The 21501-nt window shown below is 44.6% G+C and overlaps 1 protein-coding gene across 4 annotated transcripts in view; it reads right to left on the minus strand.

Moving 5' to 3' along the window:
- gpc6a (glypican 6a) overlaps positions 1–21501 on the minus strand; it is a 119926-nt gene that overhangs the window by 8662 nt on the left and 89763 nt on the right. For 3 of the 4 annotated variants that reach the window (XM_030376291.1, XM_030376287.1, XM_030376289.1), the window contains 2 exons: positions 20430–20459; positions 630–760 (listed from right to left, as the gene is read on the minus strand). In XM_030376291.1, coding sequence (XP_030232151.1) covers positions 630–760; positions 20430–20459 — 161 coding nt within the window. The remainder of the gene's footprint in view (positions 1–629; positions 761–20429; positions 20460–21501) is intronic. The other variant, XM_030376288.1, reaches the window with a different exon arrangement.

Below are 21501 nucleotides of genomic sequence, written 5' to 3' on the forward strand. Positions count from 1 at the left end.
TGAGGAGTATTTCTTTGGTTTAGGAGAGCAGCCGGAGGAGCAAAGGAAATTTCCATAAGACATGTTGTTCGCAAGACACTACGACACTGTGAGCCTTTCGTTTTTATCTATAGTCACCATTTCACTGTTTGTGCCTCGCTTATCCCCCTTGAGGGAAGATGAGACAGCCTCGGCTGACTCGCATCGATACAACGAGCTACATCCTGAGATGACCGGAGGGAGTAGAGGCAGCCCTATCTGCACCCCCAAGGACGTTTCCCTGCTTTAAAACTGAGGTTGCCAACTGTTCGGGGCTCACTACGGCGCTTCAACTTGTCGTGTTGTATGGCCTCTCTGCGCATAGACTACTTTTATCTTATTCTTACCCTTTATTACAATAAACTCTTTAAGTTCACTCTGAGGAGGTGGTTGAGGAGGAGGCTGTACCGGAGGAGGAGGAGGTAGTGGAGAAGGAAGGGGATGGTGCTGGAGATGGAGGAGGAGGTGGATAAGGAGGAGTTTGAGGAAGGAGGAGGAGGGGGAGGGGGGAGGAAGTGGTTGAGGAGGAGGTGGAGGTAATGAGAATCTTGCACGCCATGTTCTTCAAGCGGGGTTTCCAGGGGGGGGGGAGGGGTGTGTGATCTGCTCACCTGCCCCTGGCATGACTGTTCCAGCAGCCCTCCTCGTCCGGCTCGGTCCGGTTCCCACCGGAGCAGATCTCATCTGGCAGTTTGGACCAGAACCTCTTTGACTCACTTAGTTTCTTCTTGATGTTCTTAATCTGCAGCGGTATCCAACATACACACACACACACACAAACATGCAGGTTAGTGAGTTGGAATATGTAACAATGTAGGATTAATGGAGCAGTGCATTGTGGGTAATAACTTTATTTTGTAACTTTCTTTAAATTCTCAATGACTTCAAATGAAAGTATGTGAATTTAAATCCCAAAACCTTGTAAGACCAAATGGGAGTTGGGTCTCATTTAAATATAATTTGGGTACACTACTTGCTACTTTATTGAATTTGAATAATTGCACATGGGAACCCAAAGTGACAAAGCTGATGGACTGCCTTGTGAGTCTTCTGTACTAAACTCTTCCTGGCTAATTCATCCAGAAGGACGCTAGGTTTCAACATGGTCCTTTGGCACCAGGACTCCACCAAACCCTCCAACCCCCCACCGAATCCATCTGGTCGCTGCATTGCAAGAAGGGTGAGCCAATCGACTGAAAGCTCCAGAACGTGACTTCTATCCAATAGCAGCAGATGGGGGTTCACGATGCTAAATCTAACTTCAGCATTGCGTTAGCATCAACTTAAAGGGGACCCTCAAACTCGGCTGTTTTGAAATATACTTCTGCTTCAACAAACGGCTTCCTTTTGCAGCACAGTTTCAGCTTAATGAGTCAATTGACATGTTTTACTTAGTTATGTTGTGGAACATATATTGAAGTTCATTTCAATTTTATGGACAATGGAATATTTCACTACATGGGATATGGTAAGAGCCTGGTTATGCCATGGAAACAAACAAAGATTCCTTTAACATTACCATTTTGAGCTTACTAACTGAGTAAATTGTACAAACATCTGCAAGAATGTACCCAGTACGTAAAAAGATGTGCCGTGATGCTAAAAGAAAACTGTTCCGATTGAGGTTGTTAATAGGTTACAAAATGCAATATTTAAACTTAAATCCAAACAATTCCATTGTTTCTAGGTAAATCTGACATACCCTTTATCAATACATAGAGCCACGAACAAGAACTATTTAAAGAAGTAATTTATTAGAAAGTAATCTTAATTTATAGATAGTGAAACTTTACCAACACAAACCTTGGATGCCTAAAATCGTAAATTTAACTGACGGGTAATAGAGGTGTTTCATTGAATTGCTAGCCTACTGTCCGAGGAAGTATGCAATTATATCAGAGTTATATCATCACGATCACAATTACATGATACTTCGTTAAGTAGTGGTGGAGGTTGTTGTTAGTATGTCAGCCATATTTTCTCTGTATTTTCCCCTAACTTCAGTTGTAATTACTCAAAAATATATCTTTACAATATATTGACCAGGTAAAAACTTGCTTATAACGAGACTGTAAATGGAAGGGTTACCCAATACAACACACTTTAATTCACAATGGCAACTAATACTAGTGCAAAAAACACAATGACCGCAACACACAAGCACTTTAATACACAACACATAATGCTTGGGACACACCACCACTTCAACACAGGTGACTACAAAACACAACAATCGAAGGCGCAAATACAACTCACAACATCAACAATCTATGCATTGAGACCAAGAGAGAGAGTGCGAGAGAGATTGAGAGAGAGAGAGAGAGAGAGAGACAGAAAGAGAGAGAGGGAGAAAGAAAGACAGAGAGAGAGAGAGAAAGAAAAGGGGGATGGGAGATATTTGAAACCTAGAAATAACAGTTTTCCTTCAAATTGCATTTCATTTTCTCCAAAGAATACAGAACCTGAATAAGTGAAATTACATCTCTCTCCCTCACACACACAAATATCCCCCCACAAACAAACACACACACACACACACACACACACACACACACACACACACACACACACACACACACACACACACACACACACACACACACACACACACACACACACACACACACACACACACACATAACTCTGTATCCAGCCACACAAGAGATCTGTATCAGGAGGGTATAAAACAGAAAGTACAGGCAGAAAGTGATGAGGCCCTCAGCATGACAGTGGATCTGCTCTCATCTGAGGGGCAACGTGGTGTCATGGCAATTGCGTTGCAATATAAACGTTGCGATGACTTGTGTAAAAACGTTTCAAAAGGGCCCAGCTTTTTTAACCCGATGCGCTTGTGGAGAAGACGGTGACTTGTGTCAGTTTGAGATAAGAGATAAACACAGCAGAGGAAGACAGTGTTCCAGTTTTCAATAGAAGACACTCTGCTTCCTGTTTGAGACTTCTGGCATACAAAGGAAAAAATCAGCCTTGGGAATGGGGCAGAAAAAATAAAGAAAACGATTTTGAGTGTCAACAAGCTTTGAATACAGTGTGTTTAATTTACATCTGCTATTGCTATATATTTGATAATTGTGTGTGTGTGTGTGTGTGTGTGTGTGTGTGTGTGTGTGTGTGTGTGTGTGTGTGTGTGTGTGTGTGTGTGTGCGTGTGTGCTGTTCTATTGAATATCAGCACAGCTGTGATTCAGTCGTAGGTATGAGGCCGCATGAAGATAATTGCTCATTGCTGTACACTGTGTTCTCTATCGTATCGAGACCATCTCTCCACTCCGTAACATATTCCATATGTAGAGATGGGGGTATAACCCCCATCTCTGATAAGGACCATGGATGGGCTTTAAGACACACCGGCACGCCCGGTCACGCCTACCCCCATCTTATAAAACACCTGTGTAGACGTGCAGATGTAGACGTATAGATCAGTGATTGTTTGATCTCCACTGTGAAAGGTACCGTGTGGGGTTGTGAATAGATGAACGTGTATGGGTTACAGCCAGTGCTGGATTTGTAAAGTTGACCCGGAACGCAAAGGGGGAGTTGATCCGGCGACTTAGTACGGGGGTTATTGGTAATTGAACAAAATAAAATACACTGCCTACTAGGGTTGTGCCGATGGTCGATGTCATAGTCCGTCGTGATGGCTGACTGACGATGGAGGGCCACCATCGTGATGGCACGCCCCCCCCCCCTCCCCCCCCCCCTGTCAGACACACACTAATCCTAGTCTCTTATATAGTTAACCTAAATACTTTGCAGGGATTGTTCTGTAAATTTAATTGAGAATATAACTGATGCATACGCATGCTATTTTAAATAAGGCAGCCTTTACCAGAGACGTGACGTGTTAGTCTTCCGCGATCTGAAAGCATTTCTCGAGGGGGATTACACAGTGCCATGTCGCCAAACTATGACTGTACGGCTGGAAAAAATGTACAGCGAAGCAGCAGCCTCCCTCCGTGAGATCCTGTCCTTAGCGGAGAAAGTTGCCATCACCACCAATGCTTGGAAAGAGTTGATTACGGAGTCGTGCGTGACAGTGACTTTTTTATCGAATGGGTTGTGCAGAGTGAGATCCTGCAGACCTGCTCAATACCAGAGAGACACACTGCGGGAATTTCCGTTTCCAAATATTTATTGAAAAACGAAAATCTCTGTTTTAGTGTGTATGTTCAATTAAATGTTTTTATATCTGAAACAAATTCCATTGCTAAGAGGAGGTGCCCAGGATCAATATCCTGTTTAAAAAGAATTAGTCGGCAAACGCTGACACATTTTGCCGATTGTAAATTGACAATTATCCTACCATAGATGGTCAAGGTAGACTAAAGTGCTCTCCAACATGGCCCCACAAGAGCAGGTCTGCTGTGGGGCACTTCCAGCTGTGGACCAAGACCTGGCGCCACTCTTTCGCTCCCCAGGTACTTTGTTTGGGGGTCCCGCCTGTCTGAACAAAGACAGTAAGGCGATGGAGAGTCTGTTGGGTAAGCTGCACAGGTCCACGGCGATGCAAGCCCGTCTGGCTAATACTGCGGCCATCCTGACTCTGTACACCAACCACCTCTCTGGTCTCATGCAGAACTGGCCGGTGGATGCCTCTCTGGCAAGGGAGTTCCAGTCAGCAATGATGTGCCTGGCTTCGGTGTCCAAGGTGCAGGCAGTGTCATCAGGCCGCTCATTGGCTCAGCTCTGGGTGGTGAGACGACATCTGTGGCTGTCCCAGTCGAAGCTACAGCCAGCAGACAGGGACTGTCTCCTCAGGGTAACAGTGGAGCCCACAGCCATGTTTGGGAGGAGGTTGAGCGCTCCGACAGCCAAGCGGGGTTCCTCTCTCGATATTTCCTCATGCCCAAGAAGGATGGGGGTCTACCTCCTATCTTAGACCTCAGGGGGCTCAACAAGTACCTCTGCGCCCTTAGATGCAGGTTCTTCACGGTTCCGCGGGTTCGGCAGACCATCAAGGCAGGGGATTGGTTCGCGACAATCGATCTGAAAGATGCCTATTTTCAGATTCCGATCTGGCCAGGGCATTGGCGTTTTCTGAGATTTGCTTTCAAGGGTCGGATCTTCGAGTTTCAGGTCCTCCCGTTCGGAATATCTCTTGCCCCTCGGACCTTTACTAGGTGCATGGATGCAGTCCTCTCACCCTTGAGGCAGCAGGGGCTCAGTATACTAAACTATTTGGATGTATACTAAACCATCGATTGGCTGATCTGTGCAAACTCAGAGGATCTATGTCGCCAACACGTGGCCCTGCTATTGACTCACATTCAGCGGCTGGGGTTGTGCCTCAATACCAAGAAGAGCAAACTGCAACCCTGCCGGGTAACCTTCTCCTCGGCATGGTGTTGGACTCAAGCAGGGCTACTGTTACCCTCCCTCCAGCGAGACAGCAGTCCTTTGCAGCCTGTCTCAGTCCCTTCACCCTCAGGGCTCAGAGGGACTGGAGGGGTTTGCCTCAGACTCATGGGTCTTATGGCAGCAATGGTACAGATAGTCCCTCTGGCCCTTCTTCACATGCGCCCTGTTCCGAGGTGTCTCCTAAGTGTAGGCCTGTGTCCACAGAGCCCCGCCCGTGCCAAGGTGAAGGTTTCCCTAAGGCTCTACAGAGCCCTACGCTGGTGGAGGGACCCAGCCAACATCAGGAGGGGGCAGACCATGGGGTCAGTGACTCACCGCCAGATCGTATTTACAGACGCATCCCTAGCAGGCTGGGGAGCCGTACACAAAGGTCAGGGTATCAACGGACCCACGAGGGGCCGCTTGGGGTCTAAAAGTATCAACTTGTTGGAGCTGAGGGTGGTTTGTCTAGCCCTAAAGCACTTTCTGCCGCAGCTCAAGGGTCAGCATGTCATAGTCAGAACCGACAGCATAGTGACAGCTGCCTACATCAACAGGCAGGGGGGTTTGGGCTCCCCAACCCTCTGCAAGCTGGCAACAGCTCTGTAGCTATGGGCTCATCCTCAGTTCAGTTCACTCAGGGCCTTTCATGTGCCAGGGCCCCTAAACGTGGCGGCGGACATGTTGTCCAGAGGGGGACCAAGTCCAGGAGAGTGGAGACTCCACCCCCAGGTGGTCGAGGGAATCTGGTCCCGATTTGGCAGGGCAGAGGTCGACCTGTTTGTGACCAGAGAAACTTTTCATTGCCCACATTTCTTCTCCCTGAGGAACGACGGTCCTCCTCTGGGATGGGATGCGTTGGCGCGCCCTTGGCCGCAGGCCCTGCTCTACGCCATACCCCCATTCACCCTCCTCCAAGCCCTTCTGCACAGGGTACAAATGGAGGAAATGAGGCTAATCCTGGATGCAGTTTTGGCCTCACATGTCTTGGTTCTCGACGATTCCTACCCTACTAGAGGGTCAGCCATGGATGCTTCCTCTCAGGAGGGACCTCCTGTCTCAGGCAGGTGGGAAATTGTTCCACTCCTTTCCAGCAGGACTGAGGCTGGTTGCCTGGCCCCTGAGAGGGACCGGCTCCTGGCCCTAGGGTTACCAGAGGCGGTGGTGCGGTCGGCTAGGAGGATAAGTGAGCTCCATGCGCTGTCCGTCCACAGGGATTGCTGTACTTTCTCTCCGGAAGGGTCAAAGGTGGTTCTTCGCCCCAACCCAGCCTTCTTCCCCAAGGTCCTGTCTGACTTCCATCTGTCCCAGAGCATAGAGCTGCAGTCCTTACCTGTCTCAGCAGCGGACCAGCTAGCACTCTGCCCGGTAAGGGCCCTGTCTGAGTACATATGGCACACTAACCCGCTAAGAAAGTCAGAAAGGCGCTTTGTGTGTTTTCACACTAGTTGCTGGGGTAGACCACTGTTGAAGTGTTGACTTTCTCACTGGGTTGGGGACACCATCCAGCAAGGTTACACCCTTTCGGGCGCTCCTGCACCCTCCAGGATTCGAGCACACTCAACCCGCAGGGTGTCAACTTCTTGGGCTTTGTGGTGGGGAGCCTCTCTCGCCACCATATGCGCAGCAGCCACTTGGTCCTCCCACTCCCCGGTCACCAGATTTTACCGCCTGAATGTGGCAGCAGGACCCTTCTTTGCAGAGTAGGTACTTGGTGTGGCTCGGACTCAGAGGTAACTCTGAGCCCTCAATTGGTCAGCTTTGCATCTTGCAGGCTGACCTGGGCTACTTATCTGCACAGAGTTGGCCCTTGCGCCTGGCGGGGCTTTACCTGGGCTCCGGCGTTAGGTCGTGCGTCTGGCAGACCCGCCGGAGCAGCCTTCTGCCTTTCGGGCTTGGCCTTTTCCTTCACACTGGCTTACTACTCTTGGTAAGTGTACACGTTACTGCAGCCCAGCTAATTTGAATCATGTTAATTGATGTCTTTAGTTTTTTTTTCATTTTGCAACCAGTGAAAAAGGAGTCTGTTGACCGCTTTGATGAAACGTGTGATTTCAATGGGTTTACGTCTGACAATTTTAAATTAAAACAACGGTTCTAAGAAACACCTATAAATTAGAGCGATACATGTACGGTTCAAAGTCCCAGTGCTGGTACTCTGCTGGCACTCTCTTTGAGAACAACTCTACAGTGGTTCTCAAACTTTTGCTGCTGGTGTACCCCCTTCGAGATATTTTTTCTGCGAGGTACCCTCTTCACCAGGATAATTCTTTTCTTTTACATAAATAATGTATGTGCGTTCTATTTGCCAGTGTAAACATGAACATTAAAAGGGTGCAAATACTCATTATTTAGTGAGAAACATGGGCCTGTGCTTCATGCCACTGTGCTTATTTCTTCCAACAAAAAAAGCACAGTGCCAGGGGAGGGTCAGACCATGTAGAGGGGAATCCCATCAAAATATATTTTCCTGAAACTGATGACATTTTTGTGAGTTTTTACTACTTACTATTCTTTTCAATTTTCGGTTGTCTAACTTTTCGAATTGAAACATGCTTATTTTTTTATTATAGTTAACTTTTGTGTGTGTGTGTGTGTGTGTGTGTGTGTGTGTGTGTGTGTGTGTGTGTGTGTGTGTGTGTGTCTGTCTGTCTCCATGCATGTATTTATCTGTGTAAATGTGTGCACACACTCATGTGTTTATTCTCCCAGGTGTGTGCATGAGCTATGTTCCCTGGGCGTTGTGATGTGGCAGCACCCAGGGGTGATGAACACATGATAAAATCAGCCAGGCAGATTCATGATGTTGACAGGAGGACAGTGACACCAAGGTGACTTCACACCAGGTGTCATCACACTATATAACATCACACCCAGGTGACCTCACCTCAATTCCACTTCAATCACATTATAGTTAACATCCATAATAAACCAGGACTATATCCTTCGGCAACATAACCCTGTACTACAACTATAATAAATTCTAGTTGTCAATCCGAATAATTTTCATGATTATTGAGTACAGATATGCATCATTGCGGAGCAAATAGAGGTTGGGACCCATTTGAACAGAATTGATCTCAGAATCTGTCAACATAGAGACCCGGCCTGACCGCTAGACGTGTCCGCCCCTCGGGACAGAGCCGGTAGAATAGGACACCAAAGAAATAATCCTCACACACTTTTCACAGGCTCGTTCCTCCACCTTTCCACAAGCCTACCAAGTTCTTGGTAATAAATTATCTGCATTTAGGACAAATAACCCTGCTTTAAAGATCCCATGCCATTCTATTTATGGATGCTTTAATATAGGTATGAGTGGGCCACAAACACAGTATTCAAAGACGTCCCCGAAATTCAGCCATGGTGCAGAGTTACAGTCACTCCGAAACAGTCGCACATTGAGCTTCCCCCAAACGCGCTGTTTCGGTGGGCGTGTCAAGGCAGGTCAAGGAGGGGGTGGGGGTGTGGCCCTGAGCAGCTTGTAGCCACAGTACCATGCGCTCTGTATACGGTGGGCGTGTCAAGGCAGGTCAAGGAGGGGGGTGGGGGTGTGGCCCTAAGCAGCTTGTAGCCACTGACAGTACCATGCGCTCTGTTTACGGTGGATGTATCGCAATGGCTCGTAGAAACCCATATTATACATAGATATCTATATCATATAATATATAATATATATTATCACCTGGCCCTGAGCAGCTTGTAGCCACGGTACCATGCGCTCTGTTTACGGTGGATGTATCGCAATGGCTCTTAGAAACCCATATTAATATACATAGATATCTATATCATATAATATATAATATATATTATCACGGCCAAAAGCTGTGTGAGCCTCCAGACGATAGGTTATTATCAATCTCAAACGACCGCGTCTACTTCAGATTGATGTGGAAGTGGAAGAACCATAGATGTCGGAGAACCCGATTAAGTCCTTTGTGATTCATTATATCGTCTGGACGCGCACACAGCTTTTGGCCGTGATAATATGTATTATTTGATATAGATATCTATGTATTATATGATATTATTTAGATATAGAGCTCCAGGACTGTAACGCAAGTGTTGTACACTTCCTTGTTATTTGGATAACCGTTCTGCTGTTGGTGTGATGGCGCATAACACGTCGGACTCTCGTCTCTGGTATTTCTACAACGAGACTCGTAGTGGGGGTTATCTCAGCCATGGTTGAGAATGAATTGGGGGAAAGGAACTTTGGCTTTGACTCCCTGAAGTAGGCTGCATGAACCACGACATGGAGGAGAAAGGGATTGTTGGCCGCGAATGTATCCCGCTTGAGCCCTGCTTCCCGCCGCCTCGGCAGCGGTCAGCGCTAATCACCGCCTCCTGAAGCCGAGGCGGTGGTCCATCGGCAGCGAGGCTCCGGCGGGAGACGACCGCGGTCAACAATCCCTTTCTCCTCCATGTCGTGGTTCATGACTTCAGGGAGTCAAAGCCAAAGTTCCTTTCCCCCAATCCATTCTCAACCATGGCTGAGATAACCCCCACTACGAGTCTAGTTGGAGAAATACCAGAGACGAGAGTCCGACGTGTGTACAACACTTGCGTTACAGTCCTGGAGCTCTATATCTAAATAATATCATATAATACATAGATATCTATATCAAATAATACATATTATCACGGCCAAAAGCTGTGTGCACGTCCAGACGATATAATGAATCACAAAGGACTTCGTCGGGTTCTCCGACGTCTCTGGTTCTTCCACTTCCACATCAATCTATAGTAGACAGTTCCGTGCGCTGCCGGGCGGTGGTGCTTCGCGGCGGTGGTGCCTCGCGGCAACCGGCGGCAGGCAGCATGTCGCAGTTCATGTAGTTCGATGTCGTTCTGCCATTGCATTCAAAATTCTGTAACTAGCCTGTTACTACGAACTAAGCAACTACCGTACACGTATTAGCATTTAGCACTAGCTCAATCACGACTCCTTCAGAATTATTGTGGGTGGTTACGAACCAACCAAGTGGGCAGGGCCATGAATAATAATTTGACAACGCTACGTCACAGTGTCACCTTATCCAGATCGGCTCATTTCTTCTGCCTTTTTCCTTTCATTGCCTATTGCATTCAGCAGACAAACTGCATAGATTTCAAACTTACCACAGCTCACAAACTTATTCAGACCTATGTTATTTAACAAACAATAGGAAAAATGTGATTTTAATGGCATGGGCTCTTTAAGAACACATCCTATCCAGCAAGCAGTGTTTTTAAAAGACAGTCCAAATGGTTTTCGACAGTGGTTTTTAAACTTTTGATTGGTGAATGGTTGAAAGACTTCAGCTGTCTGCTCTGCTGTTTCTCTACAGACTGTGTGGCAGTTTCAACAGTTCTGCTCTACTGCATCTGCCCTGTAACAAACTTACAGTGATGTTCACAAGGATGTTTACCACAAGGCTTGCAAAGAGCTTCTCAGCAATACATGAATAATAGTCTAGCAATACATTTTTCTTCATTTTCTTTAGTCACAATACATTTAATGATACGGTTGCAAAGTTCACTGAATAAATAATAACACAATGTATATGTACAGTGACTCATCATGTTTTAGGGGATAATGTTAGGGTAAATGTCGATTCCTTCGATGTGTCGTGTCATTGTCTCAATTATGGTCTCAAACCCTTGAAAAGTGTCGCTGGTCTCTCAGTTGGTTGGGTGAAAAAGAAGGAGAGAAAATGAAAGAGAATCTCAGACGGTGGCATCTGGCGCGCCGACACAAGTCTGGCACTTGTCCAGCACGGCACATGAAGTCAGGCTCTTCCCCTCAAATCCTACCCTGCACATTCACATCCATCCACCGTTCTTTCCCTCTTTCTTTATTTCTTGCTTTCTTTCCCTTTCTTTCATTCTTTCACTCTCCATCTCTCTTCCATTCTTATTTCAGTGTTTAGGTAAACATTAACACTATCTCCTGTATCTATTGATCTGAACAGGATCCTCTGTGTCTTGCAAGGGGTCCCCCGATGCAGCGTGCTGGTGCAGACCTGCATGCTGATGCAGCCCCAGTGATTGTAATTAGGGCACTGCAGCCCGCCACAGTCCGCCACTTCAAACGCCCGCAGAGCTACGCTCAGCTTCAGAGGCTGAGGCTCTAGCCGGGGGCCGCGCCCTTAAGTTAATAGATGTGACCTTTATTATCATCACAGTTATTATACATTAGAGCTCAGACGTTAGACGTTAAAGTAATACGATGTTAAAGTTATTAGACATTGCCATGATAAGACGTTACATTTTTATATGTTCATGAGTAGTTTGTGAGTTCAGGTTATCAGATGTTAAAGTTATGATACTTTAAAGTTGGTAGAGGTTAATGGTCTGATTTATTAGACGTTAAAGTGATCAGACCGTTAAGTTATGATTTAGTAATGTTATTACATAAAGTTACTTGAAACTACGTAAACTGTGTTAGACGTCAACAGTATTAAACATTACATTTGTTGCATGTTAAAGTTATTAGGAGTTAGAGCTTTTAGGCGTTAAAGATATTAGATGAAGAGGAAGCAAGTGAGTGACCTCTCTCTTTGTTATTACAATAGGGGGCAGCCATTCATCAATCTCTTCCTCTAATGTCCAGGATCTTATTAGGAATCAAGTTGGACTGTTGAGCTCTTTGAGCCTCGACCCACACACTAACTCATACAGACAAACACATTCACACAGACACACACACACACACACACACACACACACACACACACACACACACACACACACACACACACACACACACACACACACACACACACACACACACACACACACACAGAAACAAGCACACACACACACACACACACACACACACACACACACACACACACACACACACACACACACACACACACACACACACACACACACACACACACACACACACACACACAGAGTCGCTTCTTAAAGCCTCTCTGTTCATGCCTTGAATTCTCCTTCTGAAAGTAAACACTGTGCCCCATCAATCCCCAAACACCAAAATAATATATTCATGAGAGGTTGAAAAGTGTGACTAAAGCAGGGGCTGTTTTAGTGCCTCCCATCTATTCTAAACAAACCCTATCCTAGGTACTGCAAGCACAGATGGACATTTCACACACAGCTGGTTTTCAGTGGCTGGTCCCTGGGGTGAGGGCGCTATTTGCGGAGAGAGGCCTCGTGGACAGATGCCACACGGCAGGTAAAACAGGATCTCCAAGGTAATCACTGGGCTGGTGGGCACGTTAAAACCACACCAGCAGATTATGTATGCACATGTTCCTTCCTAACAGCCGCAGCGCACCACCAAAGACAACCTGTACTGCATGATGAAGGACATTCATACTGAACAAATTCAGAAAGACTCGCATGCATGCATTAGTGCACACACACTCACACACACACACACACACCCACACACACACACACACACACACACACACACACACACACACACACACACACACACACACACACACACACACACACACACCAATGATGCACACACACAAACACAAAACACACAAACACGACCGAAGCACGCGCACTCACAGACTATTCAACCAAATATCTCATCAGTCATGGCAGACTTGAACAGCCTTAAGGGCCAACTTGTGAAACATATTTCTTAAGTCAGAATACATACAACGATCAAAAGGCAATGCAAGGCCATGAATCTCTTTTTGGTTCATGTGTTCATGGTAATGGGTAGGTCACTGTGTTTATAGGAAGGGTTTGGTGAGGTTGTGTAAGGGTGTGGTTTATTTGTTTCAATTAAAGGGATACACCAGTATCTGTAAACTACCATTAGCACCCAGATTCAGACAAGTTGTTTAATTCCAAATGTATCATTGTGCCTCCAGAAGGGGGGTTTGCAGTTAAGCATCAGCTCTAAGTTAGCCGCTTCCATTAACTTGCAGAGTTACAATAGCCTTGCTCCTGTTCATGTGAGGGGAATACACTTTTAATGAGTTTCTAAAGATTTCCAATGTGTTCTAAGAGGAGCTTAATCAAGCTCCCAAGTTCCAGTAACAACACCACCAGATTGTAGTTTGTCTAATAAACACACATACATTTCTGCACCACTTTGGACTATTTAGGCTACTGTTATGCTGCGCTGACAAGTTACCCTCCAGCCTACACAGTCAAAAGCAGCAAATCATATAACTGCGCAAGCAGTGCAGCAGAGGTAACTTTATTATCACAGGATCTAAAATTGTGTTGAATCATCTGTGTGTGTGTCTAGACAAACTAGAATCTTGTTGTGTTGTTACTGGCACTCGTTTAGAATAAGCGACTATCCGGAACACATTGTTGGAAAGTAAAAGTAAAAAAAAAAAAAAAGAAAATTGAATTCCCATCACATGAAAAGATCTAGGCTAATGTAACTCAGCAAGTCAGTGGAGGCGGCTAATGGAAATCAAATGCTAACCCCGCAAACTCCCCTTTTGGACAAACAATGAGGGAGTTATATAACTCATCTGAATTTGGGAAAGACAGGAAGTCACCTATTTACAAATAACTGCATATTCCTTGAAAGGAAGTTTCATGTATATTAGATGTTCATGTGGTTAATGTCTATTAATTACTTAAGGTTTAAGTTATTGGGCTTGAGGTACATACACACACAAACACACACACACACACACACACACACACACACACACACACACACACACACACACACACACACACACACACACGCACACACACACACACACACACACACACACACACACACACACACACACACACACACACACACACACACAATTCTAACCCTATCCCTAATCCACTGGATGCTGGATAGAGTAAAAAAGGTTATACCGTACTTTGTACCTCTGGGTTGAGGAGATTAATTAATCAAAGAAGAACAGGCTGCTTACCCCGTTTAAACCCATGACATGCTTTCATATTCATTTGAAATGATGGTGTATTCGTTAGGCTCGCCACCGCCACGCAAAGTCATTATCATGAACTCTCATTAACCGTCTGCCACCTGTTGGAGATCATCCTGATGACACTCCCTGCATGACAAGAGGTTTAAACCGCATTAACGCCTCTTACCAAACCTGCCAAAGACATCCTGGTTACACACATTTCATTGGCTGCATCAATGGTGAGAATATGGACATTATGGAACCCTATCTTGCCCCCATTACAATTTACTTTTACACCGTGGATGTATCGTTGCTAGTTTGCACCGGGCGTAAAGCTGACTTTCCTCGCACCACTTACCTTGCACCACTACATTTGCGTTCCGGCGCAAATGATACATGGTGCTGTTTCAGTGATCCAAAAAGCAATCGTGCCACTGACTGGCAAATACTTGGTCTAAATGCCCTAGCAGTTAGCGCAGTTGGTGTTGCTATTTTGACGTAGGCCTACCATGGCAGGTCGGAACTGCAACAGCTTACACACACTTAGGCTATATACAGCACAAACATACAAACGATTAGCCTATTTGAAATATTAAATACATACATAATGTCAAAGGTTGTAAAATTACATTTGGAATTGATTGTGGAATAACTGAATGCGGGTGATGTTTGGCGCGCAGTTCAACAATATGTGTACCGCCATCTGTTTAAACAGACACAAACTTAACGTGACGCATAATACAGTTCATGGCAATGTATATTAACGGGGTGATACATGCATATTATCAACACAAGTCGATAACGATAATGCATACAATATTGGTAACAAACGGTGTTTGTTAATGTATACATAAACCCTGCCAAGCCGAATCCCCTCAAGAGCTCCCCTGCTAAGGCCAACCCCCAACTCCCAAACCCTGTGACACTACAATATTATATGATTCAGATATCTATCTATATATTATATCATCTTATATTATTTAGATATAGAGCTCCAGGACTCCCGCCGGAGCTCCCGAAGTTTTGTAGTTTGTAGAATATTTTATTGAACGGATGATATTAAGAATCCTAAACGACTGCGTTGGTTTCTCTGACGTCTCTGGAACTTCCACAACACGTAGAGACCGGCCATGGTTGAGAATGAAATGGCGTTCACAAGAGGAAGCCTCTGTCAAACTCAGGCGACCACGCAAACAAGCGACCACATTTTTTGTTGCGAATGCAGCATAACAGAATCGCTGGGAATTCCAGAGTGAAATGACAGCGCAGTATTTCGAGGGCAGAAGCTACCGCCTCTTCTGTCAGCCAATCAGGAACTGAGGAATCAAACTCAATTTTGATTAATCAAAACTCACACACTGCTAAACTCTCTCACACACAATACTATTCTCTCTTACACACACTACTATATTCTCTAGCATAAACAAGTATACTCTCTCACAAACAATACTATCCTCTCTCACAGACACTACTATGTTTTCTTGCATAAACAACTATACTCTCTCACACACACTACTATTCTCTCTCACATGCACTAATATATTCTCTCACATACACGACATAACACATAATACATACATGTAAAAGGAGTATAATGGTGTGTGTGTATGAGTATAGTGGTGTATATGCGAGATTATAATAGTGTGTGTGTAAGACCAAGTATGAATTCTGTTCCAGGCGGCCCCTCATAACTCTAGGACAGACGCGCACACTCGCACATGCATATGCACGCACACACGCACACACACCTATGAGTAAGGGAGGTGGACAGAATGACAGTGGATTCATTACATAACCCAGTCTGGTTGTTAGGTTGAACAATATCACAAACCCATAAGGCAGCAATCATCTCCAAGCCAAACCGGTGTATCTTGGGAAAACTAAGGAATCAAGCCCTATTGTTGGTATCTATTATTGTTTATTTCCAGATTTTCCGCTTCACATGTGCTGTTTACTGGTTTGCATTCCAAACTATATGGGGCCGTAAATCATTACCTGGACGAGCGGCGGAGCAACCAACGATAATGCAGTCATACCGTCCTGGCACAATAACGCAAGGTGTTGAAATATAGGTACAATTTAGTGTGAAATGAAGCCCAGACTATACACTCTCTTCTGCTTCTGCAATAAGGAAAAACACCAGCGTACAGGAATCCAGGGAACCCGTCCAACACTGGAGCGTTTATGAGCCAACCGTGGAGGGATGATGCTGACGATCCGTCGCCTGGACGGGACACTTTCATTCTGGTCCCTGCAGACAGCGGGAGGTCTGGTCGGATCAGATCAGATGTGAATTCACGCTGCAGAACGGTGTTTGGTCCAGTGAACTACCGCAGTGCCCGGTTGCATTATTATATTTCCCATCAGTGGTGGGATGGCTTTAAAATGGATGTGTGTAACAGTCGGAAAGTTGGAGGAGAGATTAAGGAGTGTGCTGGGGGAAGCATTGTGACCTGTGTGGTGGGGGGGCTCAATCACAACGCGTCACCTCTGACTGGATTTCAAGATAGAATTTTGATATCTTACATTTTTGTAGTGTAGTTGTACAGTGGTTACCCCCAGCCAAAAGACTGTGGGTTTGATCCCCAATGATCACAGTCAATCTGTAAGCCTTCTTGAGCAAGAGGTCGTAAGCCCTACCTGCCCCTTAATGATTTGTATCTAAAATTCTCTGTAACTCACTTGACATGCTGCCTGCTTGAATACTAAATAGTTAACAGCAGAGCAAAACCTGCATTTCCCTGTTTAAAGATTTATTTAATCTTAAATGATGTTTCAGACAATCCAGTGTAATGTCTGCTTATTCACAGGGTCATCCTGAATTATTAATGTAACTGTGGACTGGATACAGCCTGAAGACTATCTGATTGAGACGGATACAACCGCCTCAGCAATCAGCTGTGCTGTGCGCTGTTGTTTACTGTCTGTGAGTGTCTCCCAGACCACCAAGGCAAGCGCTTAAAGCCTCTTCATAAAGTCTTTCTCTTAAGTGTTCTGCACCATCATTACATAAAGCTGCAGCATCAGAATGCACACACTACCTCTCACACTAATACCAAGTTCAGGAAACCATTTCCCCACTACCTCCACCATAAGAAGGGATCTGGTAGCCTGCCTGGCCCCTCGATGTTATGACTAAGAGCTGTTGTTGCTCATCTGTCTGCGGAGAAAAAAAAACGCTTTTCTGGGGAATCGCTACCTAAATGAATTGTTTACTGTTTCCCGAGTGTGTCCCTGTGTGTGTTGTGATCCGACTGGGATGCTTGTTGGCTTGAGGCCTCGGAGTAGCCCCATAGCCTCCTGACCGACGACCCTATAAAGAACGCACATCTGCTGGAGAATATTGAGCTCAGCAAAGAATACATTAACGGCTGTCTGTATGACGGCAGATTGCAGCCGTTGGTTCGAGATCCGCCCGTGCCTGCTTCTTGAGCACGTCTGCCGTCGTAGTGCTATGCATAATTGAACAGTTGCTCCGGAATGCTAGCAATGCTAGAGTGCAGTGTCTGTCGCTAACTGCTGATGCGCCAAACTATTGGTTGGTGTGGTGGAATAGCAGAAAGACTTACGGTTTGTCTGTCTTGTCATTGCGGAGAGCTAGACGGTTCCGAGACCACTCTTGATTATAAAAACTAAGAAAAAATAAGAGATCTGACTCCCTTACCGAGGGTTATAATTTGCAATCAGGTAGAAAAAAAAATGTATACGGAGATGAGGCTGTTTGTCGTCGAGTGATTAGCCGAGGCAACGAGAGCCCTCGTCTGCCACACCGGTCAGTGAACATTGTTGTTTTTCCAAACTAACAATCAGACAAACCACTTGATCTCCCAATTTGAAACCCTTTGAGTCTAGCACACACATTCACAGAAACACTACACACAATACAATATAATATCACACACAAATACGGGAATACTTTCCCATGCTCTATCCCTCACACACACACACACAACCCCCCCCCCCCCCCCCCCCCCCCCCCCCCACACACACACACCCACACACACACACACACCCACACCCACAAAGTAACGCATGATGATGTAAATGACAATATTATATTCATTAATAGACCCCACGATATTAAAGCTGACATAAGTACCTCATTGGACCACATATTTGTAGTGCTAACTACACTCTGTTTCTGTTTCGACACTTGTGCTCAACAAAACACCATTTGAGATTGCATCTTGGTAAATCCGACCCTGTGGGCGTGGCTTCTTTACCATACCCAAACCAAAATAGACTGAATCTGTACCTGCAGATGCTTTGTGAACGACCTCCAGAGTGCGTGTCTGTTTACCTTGTATCTCCGAATACACCACGTGTTGAACCCTTCCCACTCTCCGAGGCATACCAAGCCCCGAAACCATGACATCAGAGGCTTAAGCTTTATCAAACCACACACACACACACACACACACACACACACACACACACACACACACACACACACACACACACACACACACACACACACACACACACACAAAGAGGCTAACAATTAAATAAGTGAGTGTTTCTGAGATGGGAAGTTAGACTCTCTTAGTTTCTTAGTTTCCAAATGGTATTCATGTTAAGTAGAGGAAAAACAACTGAGAGAAATGGATAGACATGAGATGGTGAGACAGACAGACAGACAGACAGACAGACAGACAGACAGACAGACAGACAGACAGGCAGACAGACAGACAGACAGACAGACAGCGAGAGAGAGGGTCAACAGAATACCCTCTAGTAGACACTCTTCCTGTACCACAGAACAGAATACCATCTAGTAGACACTCTTCTTATATCACAGATTAGCATCTAATAGTCAATCTACCTGTACCACAGAACAAAATACCATCTAGTAGACACTCTTCCTGTACCACAGAACAGCATCTAGTAGTCAATCTACCTGTACCACAGAACAGAATACCATCAATAGTCCCTCTACCTGTACCACAGAGCAGAATACCATCTATTAGTCACTCACCCTGTATTACAGAGTGTACGATTGTACTGCAGGTCGGCCATCAGACTGGGTCAGGCAGCAGCCTGGGGGCATGTGGCCTGGACTGTGAGATGCTCTTGTTCTTATTCAACATGAAACTGGGTAATAAATAAAACATTGAGGGCTAGGGGCTACAAGGTTGCTTTCTTTGTTCTCGTAAACCAAATCTTGTGTGAAAAACTGAAAATGAACAAAGAAACTTTCTTCTTCTCTGAAGAAGGCGTCTGTGTTTGAATTTGTCAATGTTTTTGTATTCTAAAATAATGAAGTGTGAAGTGTTGTGTTTTACTGTGATTTAAGTTTGCTTTTATTAGATGGTACTTTGAACTAGAGATGGGTTGTTTTGCCATGTATAGAAGAAGAGAAGTAGTCCAAAATAAAGGTCTGCTCCATCTTGTTTTTGCTTGCTTCCAAGTCGACTTCACAGAGAATTCCCCATTTGAATCACCCAGCATGGAGTAAAACTTGAAAATACAAAGTCTACTAAATTATTCCCCCACACAATGTAAAAACAATAGTTGAGGCATCAAAACATTCAAACAGCAACGTTGAATGAAAAACAGTTCAAAAGTTTGTCCGACTGTAACCGATGCGGGTAGACAGGCGGGTAGATGAAAGCACACTTGCGAAATTTGCAGAATGAGCAAAGTGTCAGCAACCAATAACAATTCCAATCAATACCATATCATTCAATAACCAACAATGTATTGCATTGAATGAGGGGGCTGGAAAAAAGAAGATGCAAAGCAGAATAATAACGTTGAATGCTAATTAGGAGATTAGATGTTAATAAGATATTTTATAGAGAGGTGCATCATGATTATTATCAATTATGATTAAAAGATTAAAGAGGTGAACTTGTTAGATTGGATAAAGATTTAAAATACAAATGTTGATGAGATAAATAAATGAGAATAAAGAATGATATGGATGATTTAGATTAAGAAATTGAATAGAAGTGGTTCAATTATGGGTTAAATTGAAGAGTTCCAATCATGAGATTGGAGTAAGAGAATCAGATGAAGAGGTTGAAATAAGAAACTAGGTAAAGAGTTTGAATATATACATTAGAAAGGGGTTACATTGAGGGGTTTAAAAGTTAAAATGAACAGATTAGATAAAAAATAAAAATAAAGGGGCTAGTTTAGGGGAGTAGGTTAACAGATAACAGATCAGGAGGAGATATGGATGGCTTACGCTGTGTTGCATGTTCCTCCACACAATCCTCTGGAAGCAGCAGAAACACCAAGGAGAGAAATATGATCGACAGGCTTAACGTTGGACAAAGAAAGGTTGAGCAGAGAAAGAGATCACAGGAGGCAAAGGATGTAGAATTACTTGGGAAGGTAGGATGTGTGGTTACATATCCGCCACTCTAGGGAATATTCTACATTTCAGAAGTTTGATTTACGCAGATCAGGGAATGTTAGAATGCATTGCACATTGTCAATTAGATGATTAGTCAAAAGTTCACCCATTAAACATTCACAATAGTTGGAATTCAATACACCAGTTTGCCAATACAATAATCATACAAAAAACTGTATTATACAAACATTTCCCTGCTTTGGACTTTAATATCTCCCTTAGACCAAACTCTACCTCTTAAAATTCTCCACTTGCTTATCACTTTAATTGCACAGCGCTAAATGGACTCTACCTGTCTGCACAAAGTCTTAACTCTTTTATGGGGCACTTCGCTTTTATGTGGAAACCTGGACGGCTCATTAATGTTTCGGTGATGAATAAAATTAAGGCTTTTAACTTCATATTTTATAAACCCTGTTGGAGCTACTCACGTTGTGAGCCACAGAAGAAAATATGAATGTTCTCTGCTGGGAAACCGTATCTGTTTCATGGAATTCAAGACATTCAAACGTGTAATTTCTGAAAACCTTCCAATTCTTCATGCAACTAATAGAATCCCAAAAAATAAAGATCTGTCTCTATTGCCCTTTGGTTTTCCGTAAAGTGTACTTCACATGGTTGAGGTTGAACATATCTCCATTGAGGTAAAACATTAAACCTCAAACATTTACATTTAGCGGACCCCTTCATCCAAAGCGACTTCCAAATGAGGTGGAGAACAATCCAACAGAAAAAACTAAATTGGGGAAGCTACAAGGCAAGTCAAAAGGCTGAATGAGCTCGTTAAAAAGAGTGGCGTATAGTGGCCATGTGAATCAGAAAACAATGTTTCCAGTACAACATGAACTCCGATGTTATACTGGACTTCCCAGGTCTCACCAGACCCCTGTAGGCACTACCG

Source organism: Gadus morhua, chromosome 14 (genome assembly GCF_902167405.1).
Source record: "Gadus morhua chromosome 14, gadMor3.0, whole genome shotgun sequence".
Classification (NCBI taxonomy): Eukaryota; Metazoa; Chordata; class Actinopteri; order Gadiformes; family Gadidae; genus Gadus; species Gadus morhua.